The sequence below is a fragment of the Theobroma cacao genome, chromosome 7, assembly GCF_000208745.1.
Source record: "Theobroma cacao cultivar B97-61/B2 chromosome 7, Criollo_cocoa_genome_V2, whole genome shotgun sequence".
Lineage (NCBI taxonomy): Eukaryota > Viridiplantae > Streptophyta > Magnoliopsida > Malvales > Malvaceae > Theobroma > Theobroma cacao.
Window position 1 is genome coordinate 9,091,615 of NC_030856.1, and position 20,966 is coordinate 9,112,580.

The 20,966-nt window shown below is 34.3% G+C and overlaps 1 protein-coding gene and 1 pseudogene across 1 annotated transcript; one reads left to right on the forward strand and one right to left on the reverse strand.

Moving 5' to 3' along the window:
• On the reverse strand, positions 670–12,168 carry LOC18594478 (C2 domain-containing protein At1g53590). The gene is made up of 12 exons (XM_018124847.1): positions 11,643–12,168; positions 11,433–11,507; positions 10,884–11,027; positions 10,312–10,407; positions 10,082–10,213; positions 9,306–9,458; positions 9,163–9,204; positions 8,897–8,945; positions 3,169–3,261; positions 2,907–3,090; positions 2,135–2,258; positions 670–2,003 (listed from the first exon to the last, which is right to left on the reverse strand). The coding sequence occupies exons 1-12, from the start codon at positions 11,778–11,780 to the stop codon at positions 948–950; spliced, it is 2,286 nt and encodes a 761-aa protein (XP_017980336.1). The 5' UTR covers positions 11,781–12,168; the 3' UTR covers positions 670–947.
• Positions 12,739–20,687, forward strand: LOC108662773 (annotated as a pseudogene).

Below are 20,966 nucleotides of genomic sequence, written 5' to 3' on the forward strand. Positions count from 1 at the left end.
AGAGATGAGTAAGTATGTAGATAAGTTTTTTAATTTTGTATTGTTGTCTTTGTATCAACATAATATCGATCGGATTAATGAAGATTAACTTTTGTAATTTGTAAATAGATTTGTATTGACATGTTTACATAATTGTAGTTTTTATAATTTAATATATCTAATTTATTTAATTTATCTTTAAAATAATAGAAATACAAAAGAAAAACATAAAAAAGTAAGTGATTAATTCGTGTTTATTCAGTTAAGAGGATCATGTAATGTCAAAATATAAGTAAGACTAAGTCTAATTAAAGAGTTTTGGGTACTATGCAGTTTAATCTATTTAATAAACAGGTCATAAATAGTGCTAGAATTTCTTGATATTATCATTTGTTACCATTTTATTTTTTTTTTGTAATGCCAATATCTTTGCACAACACAATTAATTCTTGGACCAAGTATAAATGGTCACCTTTGTGTTTTGTCATTGCATATGAGCCTATTAGGATCCATGAATCTGACCCCTTAAGTTTGAGCCAAGAGAAACTTGATAAGCTTTTAGAATGCCAATCTATCCAGCTTAGACAAACAAGTGTTGAAAGGTTTGAACCAAGGCAAATGGCCCCGACTATCAATCATCAGGAGCCTTACAGCCATATTGCTCTAGAACTTCCTCATCAAAAACCCAGCAAAAATGGAATAGGGGCATTATATTTTCCACTCGAGTAGTTTATTAACATGTTCAAACTATTTCATTTTCAAATTTTACATAAATTATAGATTGTATAACAAAGGGGAGAAAAACAGGAGGATTTACAAGGGGGATCCATCTATATGTATGCTATTCATCTAACTCCTATTGCTGTATCACTGTTTTCAAAACTTGTGTCTATATTTATTTATCCATGGATGTAAAAAAAAAAAAAAAAAAAACCAAAAATTCAATAAATGCATAGGCCTCAGCAAACCTAATCTTCCTCATTCTTAGAAGAGTTTTCTACCTTTTTCTCACATTTTGGGGACTCAGCTAGTCCATCTCTGATCTTAATGAGACTGCTCACCTCATCATCATCTATTTCATTAGGGCCTTTAACACTCATTTTTTCTCCTTGATCCTCAACATTTATTGCAGGGTCTACTTGGTTGTTTGAATCTGTTAGAATGGCATGTTCCTGAGTATCATGAGTATCATCAATACCACTGGAACTGGACATGGGATTGGAAACACCTGATATCCTCTTGACTCCAGGGGATGACGATGATTCATCATCGGAGGAGTCAGATTCTATTGAAAGCTCTTGCTCTTTGACAGCTGATAGATCACGAGACTTTCTTGACCCTTTACGGGAAAGAACATGTTTTATGCTACGAGCAGATTTCCCAGCATGTTTTAAAAAACTCTTTGCCATACCCTTCATTCTGCTTGGGCTTTCTGGACCACTTCCCACAGGACTCAAGCTTCCCTCATTTGAGACCTTATCAGAAGGCACTGAAAGATTGTCATCTACTACCAACTTCACCAAAACCTCCTTGTCATTAACCGCACTGAGGTTCACATGGGGAGATGGAACCACCTCTCCAAGGCTGCCTGAGTGACCCTCATTTTTGGGACTCCTCTGAAATACAGAACTGATCTTTCGAAAACCCCACTTAACTCTGTTCATTTGATCCTTTGCATCTGGATTTTCATCAGCACTACTACTGTCACTTTTAGGGGATCCAGATGCTGCTGAAAGGGTGCTTCCAAAAGAATCATTGGGCACTCTATGAATCCGTGTCTCAAGGCTTCGAGCCTTCCCTTTTCTCGGTTCCCAAGTCTGTGACACTTCACTTCCTGGATGATGCACCCATATGCCAGTTTCTTCTTGTCCTTCAATGTTTATAGGTTCAAAATGATCTGACAGGTTTGGAGATTTCTTTGAAGATGCAGGCGAGAATGGACCTTTATCAGCAGTGTTAGTTGCAAAGGAGTTCTGTATATCCTCCTTGTTTAACGATTCACCATCAACTGCATCGTCTCTCCCCTGTGTAATTGTTCATTATTAAGTTTCTCTGCACATCTCTTTAACTCATAAAAGCATTTTGCATATTTAAGATTGTATGTAAAAACCTTCAAACTTTCAGTAGCTGAGTAATAGCACTAAAAATAAATTACCTTACTATTATCTTCAAGCACTGTTATTGCAAGATGCAGTCTTCCCATTTTAATATTTTGAAGAGGCAACCACATGTCATGTCTCTGGCCACCCCTATAATCACTAATGTCTACTGTGCATTTACTGCAAATTGTAACAAAACAGTACATCATCAGAAGAACTTGCAAACAAGTTGTAACGAATTGGGAAAACAGAGTACGCAGAAAATATACTAAGAAACATAAGATGGCTATTTCCAACAACTGGTAACTGAAGTGACAATGGCAAAAGCCAAAAGAAATTAAGATTAAGACCACAAAAGCAACAATAGAGGATATCAAATCTCATGGATTATTGCTGGAAAAACATCAGACTACTCAAACGTAAAGAAAGAGAGACAGAGAGAGAGACTACAAGGACACAAAATATACAATACTATTAAGAAGACAACAACAACATATAGTATAATCATTTAGTCAAACTAGACAAAAAATAAAAATAAGACTATACTTTTCTAGGATCATCATTGTTTTATCCAGCAACAACAAAAGGAATGACAAGTTTATAACTCAATAGGCCAAGGTCAGGAAACTAATATCTATGAAATGCCTAAATACACTTACTTCAATTTCATAGAAACAATATTCTTCGCAAAGGATGCTATATAGAATGCAGTAGTAGCTAACAAAAAAGCAATCCACATAGCATACTGCAAAGACATGAGCCTCAAGAAGTACCCATAATAAAATAATAACTACACAAAATGGTCATTTATAAGGTTCAGAGACAAACCCAAGGGTATCATCAACAAAGTGGTCTTTGTCACGAACTTCAATCATTAGTACATTTGGTGTCTCCCACGTGCAGACAGGGATCTTAAATTCCTCATGCCATTTTGGAGACAAAGTTTTCTTGTGTGTCTTTGTCCTGAATCTATAAGGGCCAAGTTGCCCCTTCACATACGGATCAGCCAACCCTGAAAATTTATATCCAACCATTGAGCATAATCCAGATACTGCCTGAGTGAAAGATAAGAACTAGATTTAAAACTAACCATTTAAATCTGAAGGTTTCATATCAGATGCTTCAATAACTTCAACTTTGGCATAAGCAAGAGGCTGCTTCTCATCAACAGAAAACCAGTTTTCTGCAGTATATAATCAATGGCAAGGCAAACTTTTAACATATAAGCAAGGAAACATAGAAGAAAATTATGTGTACTCAACAGCCAGCTAATTAGCTACCTAATCAATCAAAGCAATCGGAAATAGACACTAGACATTTCAAATGCAAAGAATAACTATGTTACAAAAAGAAATAGTAAAAAACAGAGTTTAGCACAATTCACAACCGACCAAGAAAAACGGAAATCCAAAAATCACTAATAATGCAATGGTAACCCTGAATTCAAAACCTGACTTAAACATTTGAAAAGGGACGTAAAATTTAAGGTCTACCAAAGTCAAATACTATCATGTCCAACTATTGAAATTTTAAGCTATTATAGAATAGGAAATGTGTACATATTCTTTTATTAATAAACGTGATTATAGAAATTAGAAATCACCATAATTATAAGGATTAGGAATCATCATAATTATAGGGATTTTATTTTTTTTATTCTAGGGAATTTATTTTCTTTATTCTTTTTCTATTTTAGAGATGTTTACGCTGTATATATAAATGATGTATTATGAATGAGATATGCTGAGTTTTCTCTTCCTAAATAACATGGTATCAGAGCTGTTTTGGCAAATTTGTTTCCTTTGAAACAGACTTCTTAATTTCTGGTTCTGTTCCACACGCCAGCCATCTGTTGGAGATTCACTCCGGTCTTCTCTTCTGGTCTTCACGCCGGAAGGTTTCAACAAGATGATTTTGTATTATTGTTGGGTTTCGTTACTGGGTTTTCAAGATGGCAGAGTTTGTACCAGAGAAAAAATCAATGGTAGTGGCTAATGTGATTCCTGTGATGACAAAGATCACAGAGCATAAACTTAATGGTTCTAATTATTTGGATTGGAGCAAGATAGTTCAGGTCTATTTAAAAAGCATTGATAAGGATGATCATATTACTAATGATCCTCCTACTGATAATACAAGGCAAACCTGGATGAGGGAAGACGCACGGCTGTTCCTGCAGATTTGAAATTCCATTGATAGTGAGACTACTAGCCTGATTAATCATTGTGAGTTTGTTAAAGAGTTGATGGATTATTTAAATTTTTTATATTATGGTAAAGGGAATATCTCTCGTATTTATGAGGAATGTAAAGCTTTTTATCGTGCAGAGAAACAAGATAGGTCTCTCACAGCCTATTTATGGATTTTAAAAGAATTTATGAGGAGCTTAATGTTTTGTTGCCTTTTAATCCTGATGTGAAGGTTTAGCAGTCTCAATGGGAGCAAATGGCGGTTATGAGTTTCTTGTGGGTCTCCTTCCAGAGCTTGAGTCTGTCAAATCTCAGATTCTTTCTGGTTCCAAGATCTCCTCTCTGCATGACACCTTTACAAGAGTACTTCGTACAGAAAGCTCTAGCTTCACATTGGCTCAGACTTATAATAGTGCTCTTGTAAGTTGTCAGAATAATAGAAATGCTAACAAAGGAAGAGGAATAAGCAATCGTAACCGAGATGTTGATAGTCGTAGTCAAGAGTTAGGAGGAATTGTGTGCTATTATTGTCATGAGTCGAGCCATACAAAGCGTTTTTGTAGGAAACTCCAAAATAAGTCTCAGCGAGGTCAATCAGCAAATGTTGCAGCTTCTAATACTTCATCTTCTAATAAGACTATTCTAGTTTCTGCAAATGAATTTGCTCAATTCTCTCAATACCAGGAATCATTAAAATCCACTTCTTCTCCTATCACAGCTATCGCCAAGTCAAGTAACTCCACTACATGTCTTATTTCCTCATCATCCAAATGGGTCATTGATTCTGGTGCCTCAAATCATATGACAGGTAATTCGAATCTATTTTCCACTTTCCAACCACATACAACCTCCTCTAATGTTACTTTAGCAGATGGATCAACCTCTTGTGTTATTGGTTCCGGAACTATTAATCCAACTCCATCAATTTCATTGTCCAATGTCTTAAATCTACCTAAGTTTTCTTTTAATGTAATCTCTGTTAGTAAACTCACTCGTGCCTTGAATTGTTGTATCTCATTCTTTCTCGATTTTTGTCTATTTCAGGATCTTACGACGAAGCGGATTATTGGTAAAGGTCGTGAGTCTGGAGGTCTGTACTACCTTGACACACAGGTGCCGACATCCATTGCTTGTTCAAGTGTATTGACCCCCTTTGAGGTGTATTGTCCGTTGGGACATCCTTCTCTATCTTCCTTAAAAACATTATGTCCTCAATTTCAAAATGTATCTTCGTTGGATTGTGAGTCATATCAGTTTGCCAAACATCATCGTCTCCCTTCAATGTCTAGAGTCAATAAACAGGGCTATGTCCACTTTTGAGTTAGTCCATTCTGATGTTTGGGGTCCTTGTCCTATTGTGTCTAAATCTGATTTTAAATACTTTGTTACTTTTGTTGATGACTATTCTTGTGTCACTTGGCTATACTTAATGAAAAATCGTTTTGAATTATTCTCTATTTTTTGTACCTTTTGTGCTGCAATAAAAACACAATTTAATGTTTCTGTGCGCACATTGCGAAGTGATAATGTCGAAGAATATTTTTCTAATAAATTTCAGTCCTGTATGATTCAGAATGGCATTCTCCATCAATCTTCTTGTATTGATACGCCCTCTCAAAATGAAGTTGCCGAGAGAAAAAATAGACATCTCCTTGAGGTAGCCCGAGCACTTCTTTTTTAGATGAAAGTTCCTAAACAGTTTTGGGCTGATGCTGTCAACTTGTTTTCTGATTAATCGGATGCCTTCCTCTGTCCTTCATGGTGATATTCCCTATACTGTCCTCTTTCCTTCCAAGTCTTTGTTTCCTATTGAACCTAGGATATATGGTAGTACATGTTTTGTTTGTGATGTTCGTCCCCAAGTCACCAAATTAGATCCAAAATCTCTCAAGTGTGTTTTCCTTGGGTATTCTCGTCTTCAAAAAGGTTACAGATGTTATTCTCCTACTCTTAACCGATATCTTGTCTCTACAGATATCACTTTCCTTGAAAATACTCATTTTTTTTCCTCATCTTCTAGTTATAATAGTCAGGGGGAGGAAGATGATCTAGTAGTTTATACTGTAAACTATTCTGTCAGTACCACGGATATTCTTGCACTTGATCCTACACCTGCTCGACTACCTATTGTCCAAGTCTATTCCAAACGACCAAAGGCTCAAACCACATGCCCTTTACCAGTCCCTTTGCCGTCAGATCCAGTCTCCAGTGATCATGATCCTAGTCTTCATCTCCCTATTGCTCTTCGTAAAGGTAAACGTCAGTGTACTTATCCTATTTCATCCTTTGTTTCTTATGATCACTTGTCTTCTTCTTCTAGTTCGTTTGTTGCATCCTTGGATTCTGTTTCAATTCCTAAAACTGTTCATGAAGCCTTGTCCCATCCTGGCTGACATGCTGCTATGGTAAAGGAGATGGTGGCTTTAGATGGTAATGGTACTCGAGATTTGGTAGATTTGCCTGCTGGGGAAAAAGCTATTGGGTGCGAATGGGTGTTTGTTGTAAAGGTAAATCCTAATGGATCAGTGGCTCGCCTTAAAGCCCGTCTTGTTGCTAAAAGGTATGCGCAGACTTATGGTATTGATTATTCTGATACTTTCTCTCCGGTAGCTAAACTTACCTCTGTTCGTTTATTCATCTCTATGGCGGCTACCTATGATTGGCCTTTACATCAATTAGATATCAAGAATGCTTTTTTACATGGTGATCTCTAGGAGGAAGTGTATATGAAGCAACCACCTTGGTTTGTTGCTCAGGGGGAGTATGGAAAAGTCTGTCATCTTCGAAAATCTTTGTATGGCCTAAAACAAAGCTCTCGTGCTTTTTTTGGCAAATTCAGTGAGGCAGTTCAGGAGTTTGGGATGAAGAAGAGTAAGTGTGATCACTCAGTGTTTTATAGACAGTCCGATGCAGGCATAATCTTACTAGTAGTGTATATTGATGATATTGTCATTATTGGGAGTGACACTGCAGGTATTTCATCTCTCAAATCGTTTCTTCATACCTAGTTTCAGACAAAAGATTTAGGGTTCTTGAAGTATTTTTTGGGTATTGAGGTGACAAGGAGTAAGAAAGGTATATTCTTGTCTCAAAGAAAATATGTTCTTGACTTATTGACTGAGATAGGAAAATTGGGTGCTAAGCCGTGTAATGCACCAATGACTCCTAATTTGCAACTTACAAAAGAAGATGGTGAATTGTTCGAAGATCCTGAAAAGTATAGAAGGCTAGTTGGAAAATTGAATTATCTTACGGTGACTCGTCCTGATATTGCATACTCCGTTAATGTTGTCAGTCAGTTTATGTTTGCTCCAACAATTAACCATTGGGCAGCTTTCGAACAAATCCTATGTTATTTGAAGGGGGCTCCAAGATGTGATCTATTTTATGGAAATCATGGACACACTAATATTGAATGTTTTTTAGATGCAGATTGGGCAAGTTCCAAGAGTGATAAGAGATCGACTACGGGATATTGTGTTTTTATTGGAGGAAATCTAGTCTCATGGAAAAGTAAGAAGCAAAATATAGTATCTTGGTCTAGTGCAGAATCAGAATACAGAGCTATGGCACAAACTGTGTGTGAGGTAGTATGGATGTATCAGCTATTAAGTGAAGTTGGTCTTAAGTCTTCTTTGCCGGCAAAGCTGTGGTGTGATAATCAAACTGCTCTCCATATTGCCTCCAATCCCGTGTTTCATGAACGAACTAAGCATATTGAAATTGATTATCATTTTGTTCGTGAAAAAATTTAGCAGAAATTCATCTCTATAGGATATGTTAAAACTGAAGACCAACTAGGAGATATCTTCACAAAAGCGTTAAATGGACCTCGAGTTTATTATATTCGGAGCAAGCTAGGCATGATTAACATCTATGCTTCAGCTTGAGGGGGAGTGTTATAGAATAGGATATGTGTAAATATTCTTTTATTAAAAAACGTGATTATAAGAATTAAAAATCACCATAATTATAAGGATTGGGAATCATCATAATTATAGGGATTTTATTTTCTTTATTCTAGGGATCTTATTTTCTTTATTCTTTTCCTATTTTAGAGATGTTTAGGCTGTATATAAAGATGATGTATTATGAATGAAATATGCTAAGTTTTCTCTTCCCAAATAACATGACCAAACTGTAAGTTGACCTTGTACAATATTTGCCCACAGGAAAGGGTAAAAAACAAAAGAAAAGGAAAAGTAAACAAAAGAAAACTAGTCTTAATTAATCAATGCATCTCTAGCCTTGATGATCATTCCTTTCCATTAAAAATAAAAAAACAACATTAAGCAAGCATAAACTATATCATTCCAACTCTTCATTTTTCCTTAAGTACCCAAATCATACACATATCCAACACCTCAAAGTGGGCAAGGGGAATGACCCTCCAAATATAAGGAAAAACTTCGAAAAGCTAAATATACCCATGTCAGACTCAAACCATGTCCTACAATCACTCTCAACAGTAAGCAACATGGTGAACCGATAAGTCTCATAGCTTCAATATATTATGCCAAAACATGTACTAACTCATGAGAATAGTTAACTGGTTATAAAATCAGAAATGAAACCAAAACTTAATATATAAGAGTGCATGAAAAATGGGGACGATAATGACTAAATTACCTGGCTGGGGTGCAGCAAACTTCTCAACATCAACAACCAGCATATTGGGCTGCAAAATGAGAAAAACTTAGAGCTAAAGTTCAATCCACAGAGAAGTACTGCTTATAACTTAAACCTGTAAGTGCATCCTGAATTGGCATTATTCATTTGCAGCATAAAAGATGGAATTTATGACATGGGGAACTTAGGGAACATGACTAGGAAACTTAGAAAACAATGGAGATAAAAAAAATCACTTTTGTACAGCACCAGGGTTTAAACCTAACCTCAACAAGGGTCTGCTCAAATGCAATTGAGAGGAGCTTATCCTAGCCAAGCAAAAGATGATACACAGTAAGATTGGGAGAACGCGATAGATGAGGAAATAGATCTTGAAGATTTATTCAGGAAAAAAAAAAAGAGTTATTACAAGCCATCCGGCAATCCCTGGAAGTTCAGTAACATCAAGTCCATGTGTAAAGATGGGTTTCACAGTCATCTGGAAATATGGAGGCTCGGCAAAGCATACTCGTAGACGGCCAAGGAAAGGCCACTGCCGGAGAAACTTCACCCCAATCAAAACCTGCAAGACAGCGCAAAAGAGTAATAATGTTAATTACCACGGAAATGAGAGTTCACAGGGGGTGGGATGGGACAAGAACTAAGTGATGCCATGTCTTGAATCTTAAGAAATCCAACAGTGTCTAAAAGTTTCAAAATCCAGACATAATCTACCATCCTTAAAGCCAATTAGTTTACATTCCTCCTTGTGCACAAAAAGGACTTGACATGACTATCCATGTCTCATACTCTACATGAAAGGTGTTATGTTGACCCAAAACTCCTCTGGTAGAAACTAATAATCAGCACAATCATATGAATAGCAGTCCACAAGCCTGTTCGTTCTTCTTAATAGATCTTCCACAATAAATTGAAACCTTACTTCTGGTAGGCTTATAGTTTGACTTTTGATTATTTGAATTCATTGATAGATCATAGATATAATCAATTTCAACTCCTATTTTATACAGGTATATTCTTATTTCTTTCAAGTCCTACGAGCCCTTCCATACCTCTTCCAACAGAGGTACAGATGCATCCCCCTTTTCTGTGATGCATCCATAAAATTTCACATCCATCCTCTTTCCATGTGCAACTTGAATGGTGAATAATTGGTAAAATTAACTATTCCATATTAATCAGTACCTTTCCTTCAACATGCATGCCTGTTATATGCAACTTTGCCCACATTCCAAATCCTACTCTTTTCCTCAGTTTCACAGCAAGTATTGCACTCATGTCATCTGCTGTAAGAAAATTCATTCCCAACTCCAGTACCTGCATGCATTACATTGTAATTTCTATTATGGGCAAATTTGAAACGACAACGCATAGCTAGAATGATTACACAGACAGGGATTGGGGAGAACATATACCAAGTGGTCATCATCGGAGCATTCGCGAAGAACCCTCATCTCTGTGAACAAAGGTGGATTTCTTCCCAAATATAAGTGTTGAACCATGGCCTTCTTCTGCATTCATAGCAGCATTAACATCAAAAACTCAAAAAGTGGATCTGAAAATAATCATCTGCTGGTCATTGAAAGTAATTTCACAGGCATAAATGCAAATGTTGAGGCTGTTAGGCCTCAATTAGTGCTATAGAGTTCTATTCATGCCATAGGTATCACAGAATTCAGAAATTAAAAAGTACATAAATTCAGATGCTCATACTTTATACTTTGTTCATGAAACCCCCCCTCTCCACATTTATTCACGCTCATAATTTATACTGTGTTCAGACTTGGATATAAAATTGAAAATAAAACAAAAGGTATTATAAGCTAGAATGGTATGAAACGAGCAGGGAGCAACTGATGTTGCCTCCACTTTAACAAAAATTGGAATATTCACTAAAACAGAATCTTTATGCAATGATTTTTAAGAGATAAAGAAAAATGAAAGAAAAGAAGATGAAACAAAAGTACTAAGAAAGCAAAATTCATACAGCAGTCCACGGTTTGTACTTCTCCAAGAACCAAGGTATGATAGGAAGCAGAATCTTCTGTGATGCAATCTGTTCCATACAAATAGGCCATATCTTTTCAACAGCATGGTTTAACCACCGAACTGATTCAGAATCAGAAAGTACCTGGAGATAAAAGACCAACAAAGCATTAAAGAAACAGACTTTACAATATCAAAATCAAGAATCCAAAACTTGACCCTGATAAAGTTGCAAGGAAGATGCTTATCCATTTTTTCATAAAGACAAAATTCCAAACCTTTTCTCTATATCCGAAAGACCAATATTGATAAAACAAAAGCAGCCATTTGAGCCAAAAAAAAAGAAAGAAAGCAAAACCTCCTTTAAAAAAGAAAAGAAAAAGAATTGATAAAGTTGAATGTTACTTTTAGATATTTGAACATGAAAAACTGTTAAGAATCAGAATAACCCAGATAAAAAGTTATATAAAATGACTGATAATTCAAACAATCACGATCAAAATATAACAATACTTTTAAAACAAAAATAAAAAGAGAAATTGAGTAATACCCTTCTCCTAGAAGATTGCCTTTTTTCCTCAAACTGCAATTTCCTCCTCAATCTCATAACATACCTTTCATGAACCTTTAATTAACAAAGAAATGAACCCATCAGACAAAAAATTTATAGAAAAAAAAGGAATTTCCACCCAAAAAATGCCAATTCAAAACCAAAAGAAAAGAAGTCAATGAAAAAAAAAAAGGAAAAGGAAAGAATTACCAAGTAGAGATAAATGAGAGATACAAAATAAGTAACTGGATGGCAGAGATCGAAGTGAGAAAGCATCCAAAGGAACATCAAAACTATTCCCACATGATGCAGCATTGATATCTCCATCAAACCCATTTCTATAAACATCAAAGAATAAAAAAACCCACTTCAAGAATGATCACAACTTTTCACTTAATTTCGATAACCCAAATCACTATCATTAAGGAAAGAAAAAAGAACTCTTATGGAGCTTTTGTTGGGACAAGAAATAAGAAAGGAGGAATCTGAATCAAATGACTTGAATTCAGGGGGTGTGAATCTAACGTATAATATAAACGGAATGACAGTTATTTACAGTAGCAATTTCCATTTTATACTTTGATCTGGGTAGTAATTATTTTAATTAAAAAAATACTAGTTCTCAGTTAGGTGTGCAGTTTGACTGGCTTCCTCATTGGCAAACGCTATCGTATAACTGAAGCAAAGTAACTGGAGAAGAGAGGAAGGAAAGAAGGGGAAATGTCGTTTTTGGATTGTGTTTCCTTGGTGGGGAATGTTTTTTCCTTTTTCCTTTTTCCAATTTTAGTTTTCTTGGGAAAAATGTCTTCCAGGTAATACCTTATTTTATATTCATATTATTATTTAAACCAATTATTGAGTTCCATATTCCAGTCAAATGACACCTGAATTGGTGGAAAGGATTAAAAAAACTCATCTTCTAATAATAAAATACAAACATAAAAATATTTTTATATTATTTAAAATTTTTTATATAAATTATATAAATATAAAATAATAAAAGGTATTTTAATTAATAATAATTAATTAATCATTAATTATAAAAAAAATTTTAATTTAAAATAAAAATATAAAAATTTAATTAAATATAATAAAAATAAAAATTTATTTAAATTTTATAGAATAGCTCATATACTTCTTCAAGAATTATGCCTTAATCTTTTAATTTTTTTTGAGAAAAATTTTAATGGATTTTATGTATATATTATAAAGACAAGGAAATATTGATATTTTATATAAATAGTAATTTGATGGCGCCTTAACTCTTAAGCCACCTAGGATGAACCACAATTTACACGGTGAAAGTATGGATTGGGGGAGGTATCTGTGTGAAGCCGTCACAAGATACAAAGAGATTCGAGACAAGATGTTGGAAGCCGATCAATTTAGTACAGGTAACAGGTTTCAATTTGATTCAGACAATGGCTTTTCTTCCAGGTGGGTGCCTTGCTATTTGGTAACGTCCTTTTCAGCTTTTTTTTTTTTTTTTAGAGTCATTTGACTGGCTGCTTTCTCGTGTGCCACGTGTCATCACGTGTGAGCTACGCGTGGGAACATTGTTATTTGGATAAGTTCTGGTGAAACTTTAATACATACCCAATCGGATTGCTTTCGCAGGATCACGAGGAACTGTTACGTCAAGGATTCGTGATGTAATAGATTCAGTTGCAGATGATCCCGGCTCTGGGGAACAAAAAGTCAGAAAAAGGACGCGACGGTTTTTTTTTTTTTAATTTAATGCGTGAAGGATCATGGTATACATTATGGAACCGGTTGTCGGCTAAGGTTGTATCGTAGGATTAAATTTGGTGGGAGATTGATTCTTTGTTACTTGATCTAGTTTTGAATAGAAGTAAGACTGCAATAAAGTATAATTAATAGGACAAACTAGAATCATTCCTTCATCCATTTGGCACATGGGATAATGTTTTGGTGGTTGACACTCTTGTTTCCTGTTGTTATATCTCGCTGTTCAATAAGAGACCATGTGGCGTGAACATGCAATTCATTTCTTTCGTGTTCAATTTTAATTTTTTAATTAAACTTAGTGAATCGTCTTTAATATTTTTAAAAAATTGTAAATTATTTATAAATTTTTTTTATTATTTCTAATCAAAGCTTTATATTTATATTTTAAATCAAATACATTATCATAATTAACAGTTAATTAATTACCATTACTTATATCATCATGTTATATTATCATCTACTACAAATATCATAATACCACATCAACATCGGTTGACATAAAATAAAAAATAACATATTGATGAACATAAGTTTATTTTATTTAAAATAAAAATATAAAAATTTAATTAAATATAATAAAAAATAATAATTTATTTTAAATTTACTAACTAATTCAAAAACTATTTTAGATATTATGTTAATTTGAATTTAAAACCTTGCATTGGACACAAACAATATCTACTTACTAATTAAATTATACTTCAACCACTCTTTGTACAATTACGCTCATATTACTTAACTAATGGATAATTTTTTTTATAAAAAAAAAAAAGAAAAGAGGAAAAATGAGAGCGTTGCTTACCGGATAAGATTATAACCCTGTTTGCCGACGCCACATATATTGTTAGATAGTGACATTGTTCCTTGTCATTAGTTTTTCTCTATCCATCTACTCCATTGGTGAAAACCATGTCTGCATGAATTGGCTTACGTAGCAACAAACAAAGCAAACAGCCCCAACAAGTTGAATCGAAAAGGACACAAAATGAAAGAAACACTTTTCAATAAAAATAAAATAAAAAGGGTTCATTTTACTTTTTGGATAAAGTACTAGGACCCACACATTAATGAATATATATGGTACAATTGTCTCGAACGCCTGTTAATCAATTGCAAGAAGATTTTTCAAAGGTGATAAGAACAAACATCATTAATAAAAGTGGAAGTAATTCACTGTTATTAACTTGCGCAAAATTAGGAGCTTAATGTGATATTATTGGGTTAAATATTCAAATCCCAGCATATTTAAATTTAATTTTAATATTATATAATAATGTTTGAAATATTTTTAAACTATTTAAAAATTTTTAATAAATTATTATTTTTTTATTACGTTCGATCAATTTCATGTATTTTCACTTTAGGTCAAATAAGCTATTATAATTAATAATTGATTAATTATTATTAATCAAAATATTAATCAAATTACCCAAAAAGTCCATGTATTATAACGTTTTTTTTAATTTAGTCCCTTTATCCAAAAACTAATTAATTTAGTCTATGTATTTTGACATTGTCTGCAATTGGATCTTTATGAGTAATTCTATCCAAATTGACTGTTAACTATATGCTGATGTAACACTGACATGTGAGATAAAATAATTTTTTTGAAAAAAAAAATTTTGGCATGCCAATTTTTCTACGTAATGTCATAAAATCAAATTACACAAAATTGTAGAGTATAGGGACTCAATTATTCAAAATTCTATAGTACAATGACTAAATTGGACATAACTCTATAATATAAGGACTAATTCTTTGATACTCTCACCTTTTTTTATTTCACATTACCTATAGGAATGTTCGCCTTCCCTATAAGAGGAAATGGTATAATAAAGTGTATGAAAATCTTGAAACACTATAGTTGAATACAGTTTTTGTTTATAATATGAAACATTGTAGTTGAATGCAATTCCTGCTTGTAATATGCAGCCTTGTTATATTTTGATTTGTTGATCTATTTATGTAATCCAAGAAAAAATATATCATGAAATGAAATCATTGTTTTAACTTCCTAAGTGTAATGTGAAACAAAAAATTATAAAAGTACCCAAGAAGCCCCTGTATTATAAAGTTTTGTTCAACTCAATCCTTGTACTATAGGATATTGCTCAATTCAGTCCCTGTATTCTGTTATTTGTTGTAATTTAGTTGTTCTAATGTGATATAGAAAAATTGAAGTGGCGCAATTTTTTTTCCTAATTTTTTTTTTTGAGATGTTAGCGTCGTTTGACACGTTAATGCTACATCAACTTGGTTAATGGCCAATTTGGACAGAGTTATTCATAAGAACTCATTTTCACATAATGTAAAAGTACATGGGCTAACTTAACTAGTTTTTGGGTAGAAGGACTAAATTAAAGAAAACGTTATAGTACATAGATTTCCTAGGTAATTTAATCTCAAAATGTCACTAGTCATTTTATATCCACATAACATTGACATGGAAGGCAAAAAATGTCACATGATCATATTTTCATGCCACTTCATCATGTCATGTCATCATCCATTATGACATGTCAGAATACCACATTAGTGCTACATAGTATAGAATGACAAGTGAATGTTTTGATTAACAACAGTTACTTAACTATTAGTTATAAAGACATATTTTGTTAAAAATAAAAGTATAAAAGTTTGATTGAACTCAATAAAAAGAATAAAGAGTTTATTTGAATTTTTTTTGAATAGTTGAAGAGTTTTTCTAGGTATTATTCCTTTTAATATTAATTTTTTAAAAAAATTTTAATTATTTTAATATTTTAACACAAATATTATAACTAAAAAAGGACCATTTATTTAAACAGCTAGAAAAGGGAAAAGGTCAAGAAAGCTTTTCTTTTAAAAAAAAACAGAGGTTAAGAAAAGAAATAGAGATTTTCTATCTACATTTTGAAGGTGTAAAACAATGGGTGTACGTGGTAGAATGTCCGTCCCCCCAAGTCTAAAGAAGTTATAATATCAATCCCTAAATAGAGTTCCTTGCTCAAAACTACTACTCACTCTCAATCAAGTCAAGAAAGCCATCCCACCGCTCTGTTCCCAATGCTTTGTTTTGTGCTCGTTCTCTTATCTTATTTATGATTTTATCCTGGTCTCTCTTTTTCATTATGTGGCTACCAATTACATCTTTAGCTTCCTCACCTTCTCTTTTATGTGGCTAGGCCAATTTATTAGGCAGTCCAAGGTAGCCTTTTAACTAGTGCTTGGGTTATAGCACGTAAGTGTGGCCATCATCCCTTTAGTGATTATTAATGGCTTGATGACACTATTGGCTTTGTCCTTCACTCTTCTTTTCTTGTCCCTTACTTTTCTCGAAAATATAGCCATCGCAGTCATCATTCTAACACTAGTTCCCTTGATCGAGATGAAGAGTTTGTCCCAAGCAAAAAATAGTTATAAGATAGCTGGCCAAATGCCTTAACAATCCACCAGGTCGATTCCTCACACTTAAAATTTAGTTTACTATTGGTTCGCCACTTTACCTAGCATTCAACATGTCAGACAGGCCTTATGAATGATTTACTTGTCACTATGATCCTTATGGCCCCATTTAAAATGATCATGAATGATCGCAAAGATACATATTTGATGCTGGTGTTTTTGCTATCACTTATGGGCTCTACCGTTTAGCATTAGTAAAAGAGCTGACTTAGGTTGTTTGTGTTTAGAAGTACCATTGTTGGTGGTTAACGTGTTCCTTATCATGATCACATACTTGCAGCACACTCACCCATCGTTGCCACATTATGATTCCTCAAAGTGGGATTGGTTTAGGGGAGCTTTTAACAAGCATTGACATAGATTATGGAATTTTGAATAAGGCTTTCCATAATTTAACATATACTTATGTGGCTCATCATTTGTTTTCGACTGTGCCTCATTATCGCACAATAAAGGCTACAAAGGTAATAAAGCCTGTATTTGGGAGAATATTACTTGTTTGATGGTATTATGGTGTACAAGGCATTACGGAAAAGAGGCCAAAGAGTGTATTTATGTTGAACCAAATGAGGGTGAACATGGCAAAGGTGTCTTTTGGTATAAGAATAAACTTTAAATTTGCATGTAGGAAAGTTTTAGTTTATTGTTAAGGATTTCAACCTTCCCATCATGGTTTGATGTTTGCCTATTTTTGTTTTTTTTTTTTTGGAAGGCAAGTGAAGATGAATTTCATTGAAGAAGTACAAAAGTCTACGAATAAGGTAGTGTCACAGCACCTTACTAGTTACAAAAAAAACTTCCAGTGCGGCTGTAGCATTCACAAAGCCAGACAGCAAGGTTGCCAATGGGATCATACCACAAAAAATAACAAGTATCATCACATAGCAACAGGATAAGAGGCCTTATACAAAAAACAAAGACAAAACAACGACCACTCAAGCATTCCCCCTAGCACCAGAAAATAGATCTATGCACATGAAGACATTAGAAAAATGGCTGTCAACATATACAAAAGACATTCCACAACCCAGATCAACGTAGCATAACTATAATAAAACAAGCAACATTGTCATGTTATGGTCTTATCTCATAGTTGCAGGAGTCGCAATGGCAAGGTAAGGACTAAAATGATTTGGTTCAAGGGCATCAGCATCAGAGATTAACCACAATAAAGCTTGAGCTTTTGCACACCACCCTTAGCAAGGGCATCAGCATCATCATTCGCTGATCATGGCACATATCAGATTTGCCAACGCTAGATTTTCCCAAAGGTTTTTATGATCTGCATAACCACAGTCTTTACACTTCTAAGGCAAATCATAGGGATTTTGGATCTATTTAATCACGTATTGTGAATCACATTTAGATCATAAAAAATGGGAGGAACTCAATTTTGATGTTGCAAACAGGAGAACGGCCTCCTTAATAGTAAGAAGTTCTATTTTGTTGGAGTCCAAAATGCCTAACGACTTAGAGAAAAGAATAAGAGAATCCCCTTCTTCATTTTGCAAGATACCACCTACACCAGATTTTCCTAGGTTTGCTTTGGAAGCCCCATCAGTGTTAAATTTAAGCCTTCTAACATCTAGCTTTGACCATTGCAACTGGGGTTTAATATTTCTTTTTGCAATAGGATTGTTACCTTTACAGGCCAATCAGATTAAGTCACCAATACTTAGATTCATTTTGGCCATTTTGCATTGCACCCCCAAGCCACCCTTGTTTTAATCAAATAAAAAATGAGCTCAGTCTCCCATTACTTACCTTTAAAGGTAACTTCATTCCTTGAAATCCATAGTGTCCAAATAATGAAATACCATGTCATCTACCAAACTAAACTGTTGACAAAGCAGTTACCACAATCAAATCAAGACTACCTTTAAAGGTAGTCTCCCATTGTTTTTGAACATTAAATCGATTGCCATTCATAAAAAAATGAGTATACAACCCATAGGAAGTCTAGTTGAGAATGTTTCATCATGGTCGCATTTCACAATAACTTGGTTTACAAAAAAATTGCCATAACCCCACCCTACTTCCTATATAAAAACTCAATATATGATTTATAAAAAGGCATTTATAACTGCAACACCTTTCAAGTTTAGACCAATCAATTAAACATAGGCTAGTAAAAATAAGTAACAACACCAAGTAAGTTTCTTCCTTCCTCTAACTAGTCCTTTCCTCTTATGTGACACACTTGCACTCAAACAGCCATACCACACAAGCTTAAAGAGGCGCCAAAATAAGAAAACAGACCTGCACCTGGAAGACCTTCCCCTTTCTCACATCTTTTAGAACCGTATCATTAAGGGTAACACACAGGTCATTAATCTTTTCCACCTTTAACTTCGCAAGATTATTAGCAATTTCATTACTAGTTCTTAAAACATGTCAAATCTGCCATCTAAGAAGTCTCGTCTTAAGCCCTTCAATATGCAAAATAAAATTTTTCATCCTCTATGGAGATGTAGATGGATCAACAACTAAGTGAAAACATTTTTAAAATCACACTCAATTAATACCATAGATGCTAGCTTAGGAAGAAGCCACAAAAAGCATCATTACTTCTCGAATAGCCAAAACCTTCACAAGGTTTACATCTCCCCGGCTAGTTGCTTTTAAAAAAGTCATCTTTACTGCCTTTTCTTCATCAAGAAGAACTCGTCCATTTCCAAGAAGTTATGAGCATCCTTTAGTAGCTCTATCGGTGTTGAATTTCAACCATCCACAAGGTAGGCTCTTCCATTAGGCTTGTGATTTCTCTTTCACTTTTTTGCATGCCACAACAACCATAATAAGTGATCTAGCCATACTAGTCACTGTTAAATTTTCCTTTGGCCATTTAGATTTAACCCACCATGTTAACCTTACTTTAATAAGTTCCAAGGCTTTCATCACATCCCAAATTTTCCCTTTCAAAACAATTTCATTTCTAATACGCCATATAAACCATACAACAATGAAAAAAAATACATTCTCCACACTTTCCTCTAAACCATACCCACTTGTCAAGAATTTCAAGCCATGAAAAATGAGGCAACATCCTCTAGCATATAAGCAATAATTCTCCACTCCTCAAACCACAAGCACCATAGCCTCCATGTCTCAATACAAGTGAAAAATAGATGGGAAATCGATTTCGTACGTTTATTGCATAGAACACACATGGACACATCTTTATGAATCAATTTCCTTTTGACCAGCTCCTTTTGATAGCCACTTTACCTTTAATCCCTTGCTATACAAACACTTCCACCTTTAGAGGTGTAAGCCTGCCCAAACATTTCTACACAAATCAACATAGCTGGCATTATTGTTAAGCACCATCCTACAGAAAGAATTCAGTGTGTAGTAGCCACTAGGAGTGCATTTTCAAACCAATTTATCCTTCATTGCTTGGTCAATTTGGATGGAGTTAATGCGTTGTTGAAATTGTTCCCATGTCTCCAACTCTTAATCAATAACCCTTTTTTTACACATTATTAGCCCATGAACCAAAATCCTTGATTTTGTCAATCTTGTTTATGGCTAAGTATAGATACGTGGAAATGTCATCCTAAGAATGATGCTTTCGATCTATTCATCTCCCAAAGGTCAATTTTAGCATCATTCCTCACTCTGAAGTAAATACCTACACACAAAAAAGAAGAAACTCTCCCTGAAAGGGTTAATGGACTAAAAATATTCCTCCAAATGGAGGATGGCCTCTTACCACCCGAATCAAATGATATAAGACTTAAATCACTCTACCCCCCCCCCCCCTTCACCACGGTTTTGGCAACAATCCTTAAACTCTCTCTTTCCTCATTGTATCTCTAAATCCATTTATTCAAAAAAGCTCTATTTTTCAACTAAAAATCAACAAAACCGAGTCCACTTCCCTCCTTCAAGTTACAAATTGGATCCCAATCAACCCAATTAACTCTTCTTTTATCAATTGAACCATTTCACAGTAAGCATCTCTACATTTTATCCAACTTCTTCTTTACACCTTGTAAGATCTCGAAGAGTGACATAAAGTAAATCACTAAATTTGAGAGAACTATTACAATCAATGTAACCCTCTCTTCAATAAATGGTAGCTTCAACTTCCAACTCGCAAGTCTTACTTCAAATCTATCAATCACGAGTCGCCAAATGCTTTTAGAATGATGTTTGACCCCCAATGAGAGTCCCATGTAAATCAAAGGTAGTGAACCAACCAACCATACACGGGATCCTATTAGCCCAAGACTTTACTGCATCACCTACACAATGTTTGCTTGTTTTTGAATTGAACTTTTGAGCTTTGTACTTATCTAATCCCAATAATTTTGTCGACCACTAATTATTGGTAGA

What these genes read in the sequence shown, in the direction of transcription:
- LOC18594478 (XM_018124847.1), bottom strand. Translation starts at nt 11,780, where the DNA reads ATGTTTATAGAAATGGGTTTGATGGAGATATCAATGCTGCATCATGTG. An exon ending in CAGGGATTGCCGGATGGCTT is followed by an intron (nt 9,205 to 9,305) that starts GTAATAACTCTT and finishes TTGCTTGGCTAG; the next exon opens with GATAAGCTCCTCTCAATTGC. An exon ending in TTTGTTGATGATACCCTTGG is followed by an intron (nt 2,259 to 2,906) that starts GTTTGTCTCTGA and finishes TACAATTTGCAG; the next exon opens with TAAATGCACAGTAGACATTA.